Source organism: Eufriesea mexicana, unplaced genomic scaffold, assembly GCF_001483705.2.
Source record: "Eufriesea mexicana isolate 0111107269 unplaced genomic scaffold, ASM148370v2 scaffold953, whole genome shotgun sequence".
Taxonomy (NCBI): Eukaryota; Metazoa; Arthropoda; class Insecta; order Hymenoptera; family Apidae; genus Eufriesea; species Eufriesea mexicana.
Window position 1 is genome coordinate 907,457 of NW_016909094.1, and position 12,152 is coordinate 919,608.

Below are 12,152 nucleotides of genomic sequence, written 5' to 3' on the forward strand. Positions count from 1 at the left end.
CTTTGATTTGATTTAACTAATCTTGCAATTTTCTTCTTATCATATGTACCATAGTGTTTTAAATATTTCAGTGCTTGAACATAGCAAATATTATTTGAATACTTTCATGTACGAGTGTACATAGACGACTCCGATCGAAGTGAAAACTATATAGCGGTTTCTTCGCGTTTCTTAACAAAATCACGAATTAGCATTAGAAAATAGGATTGATGTTACATATTCCTTTGTATTGTAAAAATTATTCATATAAATTTTATCATTATTCCTAAATTTATTTTATATAATATTATATTTCAACTTCTATATATTAATATTATTGAAATTAATATTAAATTCTTTGTCGTTATCTGATTATAAGCAAATGAAATCGTCTTTTCAATATTTTTACCACAATTTTAAATATAACTTTGCAATAGTACAAGATAAAAAAACATTTCGTATAAAAAATGTTTAATTTTTAGTGCTCTTTGATATATACGTGATACATAACATGATTCATGCTATATTCGGATAATCGATCACTCGAATAATAGTTCGATGTATGATGATAATTAGTCATTCGGTCGAAATTAGGTTATTCGATGGTCTACTGTATACACTCGTGAACGAAACTATTCGAATGTTTACGCTTGCTATGCTTAATACGTGAAGTATTTATGTTGAATCGAAGTGTTTAAATTTAAAACGATATGATGTATTTGAGACGATATATATAGCAAGGAGGAAGTCCAAAGATTAGATCAGTAAAATTAGAAAATAATTCAACGATATATGTGACGTATACTGTATGTTTACTACGAATATGAACCGTGGTGGCGCTAGTGTACTTAGTGCCTTAGAGTTGGGTGTAGGAGCAAACGATGAACGAATATACTGACATTTTATTGAAATTTTAATGACAATGATATTGAAATTTTAATGCTTTATACGAAATTTTATATTTTTCGATTAATAATATTTTTGCGTATTATTCTTGTACGTTGTATTAGAATGATTTTGTAACACATTATTGGTGCATATTTGTAGTAAATCTATCATAGATACTATATTACTCTTGGGAAAAAGTTTTTTGTCAAACACAATAATGCGAAATTATCTGAAATTACTGTAATTTTTTTTTGACATACTAACCCTTTGCACTCGATGATTACTTTCATTACAGAAAAATAGCAATTTGGAGACTTTCTGCTGTAACGTCGAGGATATTTTTGAAACGGTAAATAAGGAATCAGGTATAAATTAACGCTGAAAATTGTTTTATTTTGATGTTCCATGCAAGCTTAGGTTATTTTAGATTTGATATCTTAATTAACACGGATTTTCGGAATTTGATTAAATGGTGACTTAGGCTCACCTCTCGAGTGCAAAGGATTAAATACTATAATATAAACATAAAACCGGTGGGGTTCTTATGGAAAATGTTTATCTAGTAGAATATTGGAATACTGGAGGTTCTACTGTATCTTATATTTCGTATAACAGAGTGTCTCATAATTTAAAATAAAATAAATGATCAAAATATGTCGAGTGTATTGAGTTCAACAAAATATAATGACAATAACTTTTTCCCTTTTCTTTTTTATTTTAATGTTTTAATATTTTAATATAAAATAATAATTGTCTCTTTTCAAACGAACAAAGTTTTATGGAATCATTTATTAAACATTTTGTTATATAACTAATTGTTCGTTTTATGAGTAAAAATTATAGTCATATAATTTCAATTAACGTATAATTATATTTAATGAATTGAAAACACTGCCTTATAGTAAAAAACAATAGATTTACAAATTAACTAAAAATTTAAGTTCATAAAAATTTTGAAGTAACAAGATTCGCGTTTCGTTATTTAACGCTATACTATAATTTTTATTATTTACAATATTTTATAACACTTCCCTTTATTTGCGCAGTTTAATGTAATTAAATAAATACAAATATGTAATTATTTTTAATTTATTCCAAAATATTTATATTTCTATGAAACAAATATTTCACGCTGCATACTATTTCTTAATTAATTATTAATTAATTTTCACTTTCTCGTTATTTATTTTTCTCAAAAAATTCATTATTTTCAAATTATTGTTTATATTTGTTTCAAACATAGGGTTATAAACAGTAAAAACTTTATTATTCTAATTCAAAATTGATATTTATATTGTTATTTGCACTGTTAAAAATTAAAAATTAAAAATTTTTTAATTAAAATTTAACTGTTAAAATTTAGTACCTTTTTACATCTTTGCTGATGCAAAATCGACTTTATATGTAATAGTAAACGCTCATAAAACCATAAATATGACTAAATATTTTTTTTCCTCAATTTTTACAGAGAAACGAAAGAAGGGAACGAGAACAAAGAGAAATGGCTAGACTCGCTGCGAAAGAAGGTGGAATGGGCAGCGATGATGGATCATCGAGGATCTCTAGATCACATTCAATCACTGATAGTGATACTTACACTCAGGTAAGAAGACAAAGTTCATTAATCATTATTAACGTAGTGAACAAATGCAAATGGTACTAATTTAATATATAAATTATACAATATTGAACACTAAACTTAGCATTGTCAGTCAAATCATTTTTAAACTTTTGATTAAAAATTCTGCTATTAATGTCATCATTTTTGTCACTTAATATTACAATTTTTGTTATAATATGGCTATAGAATTGATTTTTCAATCTATCTTTCTTCTTATTTCGTTTTTTCTGAGATTCACATGCTGCTTGTTTCATTTACCATAACCATTTGTAATACAATCTAATCTGTTACAAAAATCACATTTTATGATATATTAAATAAGATATTTTAAGGGAGATCAAACTTCGAAATTTGTTTCAACAGTTAGAAATATTTTATTTGCGAAAAAATTATTATAGTGAGATCTATGATCTGTGAAGAATATGACGTATAAGGATGAGATTTGCAATTATTTTATTTATTTATTATTTATTTTTGGTGGTTATTCAGAATCGGAGTAAAAAGAAATTAATTTCCTTCGTCGTTCTTTAAAAATAAATACATATATACGAATTGTTGGTAAATTTAATGTTCAAAAAGGGAGTTTAAGATTTTAAAAGATTTATAATATTTATTGATATAGTAAACATCTAATGAATATAGGTCCTAAATTAATTTTTTTAACGGGAACAATTTTTATTATTGACAAGTATCCAATATCATATATCATTTCGCAATATATTTAATATAAACAACGCATTTAGATTTTTAAATAGGTAAAAGATAAAAGACAAAATTAGAATGAGAGTCAGCTATACTTTCTGTATTACTTGCAAATGTATTAATAATTTCTGTCAAAAAACATAATGCCTATAATTATTTATAAACATCGTTATGAATTATAATTACAATTATTATTATTATGTAATTTATATTTTTGATTATTCTTTATATCTATTTAAATTATAATTACTCTGTTCAACACGAATTTCAATCTGTAATATCTATTGTGTATTTCTTGTAGAGTTTACTTTCCTAAAAACGAATCCGTAATCGAAATTTTCCTATCACCCTCAATTTTCGAAAATTGTGAATTTTTCTAATTTTTCTAATTTTTTTAAAAACGCGCAATTCTTGGTTAAAATCTAGTATTACAGAAATTTAGTATTAAGAACGCTAGGCGGTTCATTTTCATCTTAAAAATTAGGCGAGAGTATCCCGAGTTTATTAATATCCATAATTATAATTATTCGTGTTTCTGAATAATTAGAATTGGTCACCAAGGATTTAAAATAAACCTTCAAGCATAGTTTCTACGTATATTCTTGCACGTTCACAAAAGTTCTTTATTTGGCATGAATTTGCTATACAGTATCGTATTATGTAGGCTTTTTTGTAAAAATACTATGAAACAGAATTATCGAAACCAATTGTAATTCGATTAGGTCGAGAAAATATTCATGGGTGGTAACGTGTATACGGTATTTTACCTCCACGCAGTCATTGCTCGCTTCTCTACCCTTGACAGGTACCGTAGCTATGCATAATCCAAGTCCCAAGTGCAATAAAGCTAACAAATAACCACGAATTCCATGAAAAGAAAGATACATTTTCGTTATAAAATTTCGGAAAATTGACAAAGTTCAAAAGGAACTTAGAAAATTCACAATAGATAGGAAGTATATACATATAATAGTCTACGAGGGAAAAAAGGAATAGAAATATTAATACAAATAAAAATACAAACAAGTTCAAAGGGAACTTCGAAAATTTACAATAGACAGGAAATATCTTGAACTTATTACTGACTCATATATAATATATAATTAATTAACCCTTTGCGCTGGACGATTTTTTTGGCTAAAGAGAAGTACGAGTTGAAAAATTTTCTGCTATAAGACTGATGATATTTTTTGAGCAGTAAATAAGAAATCGTATAATAATTAACACGTAGAATTATTTCATTTCGATACCTCGCACACTGTTACATTATTTTAAATTTGATATATTAATTAATATCAAGCTTCGAAATTTTATCAAATGACGACTGAAAGACGCTTCTCGAGTGCAAAGGGTTAATAACTAATTAATAACTAATTCATAATTAACTGTTGATATAATATCAGAAGATGGAAGTTGAAACAGGATGTCAATAATATAACCATATGTTTATAACAATTAATATAGATTTTATTAGAGATCTATTGCACGCGAGTATTGTGCACTGTATATTTTGAATATTGTGCACGAAGGCCTACCATATTCACAATATGACAATAGTTAGTTTCAAGGGTTGCCAACACGCTGTGGCTCTTTAAGGCGCGAAGTATGAATTGAATATACGAATATATTTCAAGATTAACTTATAACTACTCTGCGTTGCTGAGAAGAAGTCATCTCGTTCGGCTGCGGGGCAACAGGGTTATTCCACTAGTACCGCCTATACTCTCGTTAGTAATACCCACTCTTCTATGACATTCCCAAAACTACTATCTCCAAGTTCGGTAACGTGATTCGTTAACATAGGCGTAAGATATCCGCGAAAGAAACGTTGTCTCAGAGTTAACTTACAATGAATTGGAAGCACTACTACGCCAGGCAATAAACGAAACGACACCATATGATTGGAAAGGATTTTGTAAACACGTAGAAACACTGGAACACGAATATTGGACGAAAGATGGAATAATAGAAGACGCAACTGAAGACCTAGAATTGGAAATACAAAGCAGTGAGTCGGATAAGGAATCAGATGACAATAGCTCAGAAGATTTATAAAGTAAAGGAGTACAAAAGTAATAATAATTAACATCATTTATGAAAATTGATTTAAAATTTAAGATGTATTTTTTATGATAAATTAATTATGTAATTGCATCGTACTAGATAACCGTTTAAAAAAATCACACGATACAACATAAATATAAAAAATATGTGTATAGTACAGCACGTTTGCTGCATAATGCAATGAAAAGTTAATCAAGATGCTAATTAGTAATTGGTAATTGCAAATAATCACGTGTTCATCGGAAGAATCTGGAGTTAATATGCTTTTGGGATGAGTCTACGCTGTTGCATCTATTTCTTGCGTCTGTCTCACTTTGTCTCGTTGCTTCGTTCGCTTTCTTTGTCACATGGTGTTCTATGACCGGGCTAATAGGAAGGGATCAGTTCTAAGCGTTTTACTCTACTTCTGCCATGATGGTAGAATGGTTGGACTGGTGGGGATTCGGTCCTACAAGTTTCTCAGATGACTTCTTTCCAGCAACGCATAAGTATCTTATAACTAATATTTCAACTTTGTTGCACTGCTCTTAGCTTACAAGGAGAGTGCAAGTCCTTCGGGCCACCGATTTAATTGAAACTTTATATGTTTGTAGATTTCGTCATACAGTTGAAGAATATATACCGTTATAGCCACCACTACTCGATAGTTTTTGAGATATTTACAATTAAAGTTTTAAAGTTTTATTATCAGTTTTACCAATAAGGGAAGCGTTTTACTCTACTTCTGCCATGATGGTAGAATGGTTGGACTGGTGGGGATTCGGTCCTACAAGTTTCTCAGATGACTTCTTTCCAGCAACGCATAAGTACCTTATAACTAATATTTCAACTTTGTTGCACTGCTCTTAGCTTACAAGGAGAGTGCAAGTCCTTCGGGTCACCGATTTAATTGAAACTTTATATGTTTGTAGATTTCGTCATACAGTTCAAGAATATATATCGTTATAGCCACCACTACTCGATAGTTTTTGAGATATTTACAATTAAAGTTTTAAAGTTTTATTATTTCTTTAACTACAGATTAATTCCAATGATTTTCAATTGGCGTTATAACCTAACGACGACACCCAAAAATTCCTATGCTGCAGGTTTGGGGTTTGATTCTCTCATCTTTAGTTAAATTTTCTTCTTCAATCTATTTTTTATTTTGTATTCATTTTTCGCTTATGTTAGCATCGTTCCCCAAAAATTGTTCTTTCAAAAGCGATACAAATTACCAGGTCTCACCACGTGGACGTAATTACGCATCGAGACTCGGACACTGCATCCTACTAGCGTTAGGATCAAAGATATTCTAACCTAACTTGGAGCGAAAGAAGTTAAAGCGAATCTACTGACACTTTATTAAATTTCGTGTCTTTCAAATAGAACTTGCATTCGGTATACTAAAACTCTACCGTTGCAACGCTAAAATATTTAATTTCAATAAAAATCGGCTCTAATATTTCCAAGTTCCCATAAAAATAGCGAATGAAATATCAAGAACGCGAACAAGTGAAAAATCGTGACACATCCGAACGAGTTCACGTTATTTCGAAAGATCGACTAGCCTACAACTCCCGTGTACAAGACTTCGACTTCGTGTCCCAGCACCCTCCCGATTGGGCCTAGCCCACCCCAGCCACTGCCGACCTCGCCGTGTCTTACTCGATGAACTAAGGCAGCCAATGAACCAACGAAACACCGGGAATTAACCCGGGGCCCATAACGAACCCTCGTAGTCGGTCACACATGTACACCCTGCTCCATGAGGAAGACTCGTCGTCCATCACCCGTTGTGCAATGGGACAGACTCAATTTTTGCAATGTCCGACAAGGACCCTACTCCTGTACGGAGATTGGTACCCAGGACGACTAAGGCCGACAGACCCTCGTATTGATTCCAGATGCCCCACCAGCCAGCCGACCACCCTAGATCTCGACGCATGACGAGACTAACAGTGGCTGGAATGAGTGTCGGAGACCAACAGTGAGAAGGACTTACGAAGCGTGAGCTATCGAGTACACGAGAGTACGTCGCGTAGACTAGTCGGTACTTAAGAACGATCGTGATTATCGCGAGAAAAATTGTTTTATTTGGTAAACGAGAGGGATGGGAAGGAAAAATATGAAATGTGTAAAGGGGTTCACTATTAATAATATTATAGTCAGGACAGACTGGCCGAATATTCTGTAACGTAAAAACTCTCTTAACACGTTGAGTGCGGCGCCGATTTTGCTATACTTTCCGCTCAGGCGGCAGCGAGTGAGCACTTGATGCCGAGCGCTCAAGTATACCGAAGAGTATGAGCAGAAGATTACTTTGTTTCACTCTGTCGTTTGGACTGTGAGAATGGTACAGCCAATGCACAAATATACAAATTATAAACAGAAGATAATGGGGTGAGAAATGCCAGAAAGGCAAAAAGGCGATCACCAAGAAACGATCAGTCGGGAAAAGCCACGGAAGTGTAAAGATTTACTTTAGCAGAGGGAATTAAATTTTTGCAATATATTAATTGTCATTGATAATTTAACCCTTGACAATGCCAGTCTTACGCACCGATGTTGATCAAACGAAAAGTTCGCTGTCAGTCCCTAGAATCCACACCGTCCAAACGAAAAGTCTACTGGCAGTCCCTAGGGACTGACGCCGCCTGAACGGAAAGTTCACTGTCAGTCCCTTGACCCCGCAGGGGTTACGGTCGACCTTGGTCGGCCGTAGTATGGGATTGGCGACCCCACGGTGCCTAGCTGACGTGCACCTACGTCGAGGTGGGCTAGCAGCCTCAGAACGGTAGTGGTTCGCCACGAACGGGACGACCGGTACGCCCGTGATCACCGGTACCACGGGAGACCGATTTAGCCCTGGGCCGGCTGTCGAGAGGCAGTCCGCCCGTCGGTCGCTGGGTTGGCCTCGTGGTGGCAGTGGTTGGAGCCTACATCGCAGGCAAGGGCTCTCAAAGCCCGGCGTGAGAGTTGCGCATCGTACAGCTCGGGTGCTGTCCTCCTGAGGCAGTAGGGATTTAGAAAGGTCCCGTCCCAACACCAAGGGAGTCGACTGGGGCTAGTATCCCAGTTAGACAAATTGGCAGGACCGATTGTGTTCTTGGCACTTTCGGTTCGCGCTGGTTGGGCGTATCCCAACCCCTTCATAGGGGGGTGTGTGGGTGTTTTGTCCCCATCGCCCTCGCGGAGGTCGGATGACTGGATAAGCGAAAGCTTCTAACAGCATACTATCCAAACTCAATGTCAGTCCCTAGAATCCACACCGTCCAAACGAAAAGTCTACTGTCAGTCCCTAGAGACTGACGGAGCACTCAACGTGTTAAACTGGCTAAACGAACGCTCTCGTAAACTCTCTAAAAGACTCTCCTCGAGGAACTCTCTAAACCAACTCTCCCGAAGGAACTGTCTTGCCCGCGCCCTTGTGCCCTTATTTAAACCATTCATTCTGTCCTCATCTATACCTACGTTCTCTTTCTCAATCGGTCGATCACGTATCCTAAACACTCAGGCGCATTCATAGACTTTCACTCGTTTATCGTATTCGGCTCTGTCATAAACATCCCTTACATTCGTTCCTCTTGCACGCGGTCATTTTTTCCAAGCTCAAACACAGTTAACATTCTTTCAGGGCTGTCCTTATATTTCATTCCCACATACATTCTTACAAATGTATGTAGGAATAGTAGGTTTAAGACTAGAACTACCAACCCAGTCGAAATGACTGGTCCCAGAATTTTCCTTTTTGCAATCACCGAACACATACACCTGCTTTACGAATAAAATTGGTATCAACTCGTATTAAAGAAGAACTGTAATCGATATATTCACTCATATTCATCGTATCGCTGAAATTACTATAATCTGTGCAGGTCATAGTTAGATTCCCATTAAAGATCGGTAGTTCTAGTGTTAAGAGTGAATGCAGAGAAACACTTGATCCTATATAGCTGGTGACGGACAATAAACAATCTATAAGCAACCTAGAGTTTAGGCCGCATGTTTACAGCGACGTCTGAAGTGCGCATGGAAGGACGAGTGACCGCGTGCAAGGATCGGATGAAAGGGATATTTATCGTTATGGAATGTAAGTGAAGAGCGAAAGGCGTTTAAATGTTTAGGGTACGTGGCTCACTGAGAACGAGGCTATCAGAAATGCGTGATTGAGAAGGAAAGCTTGAGTATGAAAGAAGACAGAGTGCAAGGTTCAAATGAGGGTACAAGGGCTGTTTGGGGCAGTCCTATTGGCGAGAGTGCTATAAGAGGTTTGAAACAGAGACGAATTGGTGACAGTTCTTTACGGAGTTCGAAGAGTTGACGTGTGAGTGTGAGTTGCGTTATTAGTTTAATTTTTTAGTTTGTACCTTAAGTCTCTTTAGCTTGTAATGAAAATATATTGGAATTAAATAACATCTTTATTCCTTGTAGTTCGCCAATCTAAGTATATTCCTACATGTATGTCTTCGCTCCAGGTTAGGTAGCTTATCTTTGTACGGAAAGCGCGCACAAGAAACTTATAAGGAAGGTGTAAGTCCTTCGAGTCATTGATTTAGTTGAAACTTTGCAGGTTTGTAGATTTGGTCATCCAATTATCAAGTAGCATTGTAGCCTAACGGCAACATTCGAAAATTACCATCAGCGTGGGAATTTTCGCATATCGCCATTAGGTCACAATGGCACTTGATAAATATTCGAAATAAATCTGCAATTAAGGCAATAATAAAACTCTAATCATAAATGTAGGATCGAATTTTGGGTGGATTGACTCAAGATAGTATTGCTCGCTTCTTAATAGAATAAAATAAGCTTATAAATAGAATGACAGCGGCTGACTATGAAACAAGAGAGATTCGCTACGGGCACGCTCTTTTGGTTTTTCTTAAACTGACTCTTGTAAACTGACTTTAGACTTTGACACACTGTCTTTCACTGCAAACTCTTACACTTTGGACATTCTTCGACTGACTGATGGACTGTCTTAGACTGAACTGTTAGACTGACTTGGACTTCTTACACACCCTGACTCGCCCGTGCCCTTGCACTCTTATTTAAACCATTCATTCTGTCCTTTTTTCACACTCGGGTCTTCCTTCCTAATCATGCCTCTTTCCCAGCAACCTCGGTGGACCAGGTACTTCGAACACACACCGCACTCATAAATTAACTTCCATTTGCCCATTGCACTCGGCTGTCATACACAGCCATTCGATCTTCTTGCGCGTGGTCATCTTTGTTCTAAGTTCAAACACTCCCGACACTCTTCCAAGGCCATACTCATTCCAATCCTACATAAGTATCTCGAAAATTATCGAGTAGTTGTCCTCATAATAATATATTTTCTTGAACTGGATGACTAAATCTACAAACCTGCAAAGTTCCAACTAAATCTACGACCCGAAGGACATGCACACTCCTTGTAAGCCTAAAATCTATCTTATAGCTACTTAAGTCTAAACGCTTGCTCGTTGTCCAATATGTTCTTGAGAAATTTGTAAATCTGTAAGGAAAATATATAAAACCGAGAAGAAATGGATTAGTAAGAGATTCGTAAAACAAAATAAAAAGGAAACGAATATGAACTACAGTCATGTCTCCCATAATGCGATTAATTCGTACCGCGTTATATGGAAACTGTGTTACAAGAAAATCAGAATTAATCGAAATCAGGAAATGCGTTCCATGTAAACCGCGTTATGGTAAACATAGTAATAAGACAAATCAGATTAATTTATATCGTGTTATATAGGAACCGCGCTATAAGAAACTCGGAAATAATACAAATTGAACGAATACCTACCGCGTTATATAGAATCTGAAAAATAAATAAATTATACATAAATCAGACCTATATACAAAATGTATTCTGAAAATATCAAGTTGCGATTGATACGGTTAATAGATAAAATTTTATAACAGAAATGACAATGAATATGTAGATTTTTACAAATTTGAATTTAGGTTTATCGAATATAATACATAGTTCGTATAATAAAATTATAAGTTAAAAAAATTGTTTCCAACGAAAGAATTTCATTTGATACATATTAGCGACGCATTGTAATTTAAAATAGAATTCTAGCGTGTTAAAATTAAACGGTTTATTACTTTGTTTTATATAATTTTATAATCCCAGTTTCCGCGACACACGCGTTCCAAAAACTCTGATTTCCGTGAAATATTTTTCGGACTTACTTTTGTATAATATTTTCTATCGTAAACTTAAATAACTCGGTACTTATTAACATTCGCGTCGTCCAACGGAGCATTTTATGAACAAAAGTTCATCCTCCTGGCTCGACATAGTTCTCCAACGGGCGTACTGTTAATTAGAAACGATCTTTTAGAAAAACAAGTTTCTTTAACGCTTTGACAATGCAAGCAGAAATGGAAATAAAAGCTGACGATATAATTTAACAAAAATATTGCCGTTGTTTTCGCGTATAAGGAGTTTCAGTATAATGAGTTTCAGGGAAACTTTCAACGACTCTTTCGCAATGCTACTCGAGTTCTAGAGATCAGTTTTCTTATTTCAAATTTTTATCAGTCCTTATAAATTCTTGCTTATATAAGTTATTAAAAGTTCTTGCCCACTATACGTCCTTTTATTTTATCTACTTTCATAATTAATAATAATTATCTAACTTATCTAATAATGATCATCTAATATATTTAAAATTAATAATAGTATTATTTAATGATGATTATGTGATTTATCTAGTAATAATTATCTAACTTATCTAAAATTAATAATAGCATTTAGCTTTATCGACTAATCATTTTAATTAAGATATGTTATTTATCTAGAATACTTACTTTTGTACAATAATAATAATTTAATAATTTAATAATGAATAATAATTTTTAATAATTTAATAATTAATGATAATTTAATAATTTAATAATAATAATAATT

At 34.0% G+C, this 12,152-nt stretch overlaps 1 protein-coding gene across 1 annotated transcript in view; it reads left to right on the plus strand.

The window, feature by feature from the left end:
* Nucleotides 1-12,152, plus strand: part of Ca-alpha1T (Ca[2+]-channel protein alpha[[1]] subunit T) — a 295,869-nt gene that overhangs the window by 245,095 nt on the left and 38,622 nt on the right. The window contains exon 17 of the mRNA XM_017899591.1: nt 2,336-2,470. Within this exon, the coding sequence (XP_017755080.1) occupies nt 2,336-2,470 (135 nt within the window). The remainder of the gene's footprint in view (nt 1-2,335; nt 2,471-12,152) is intronic.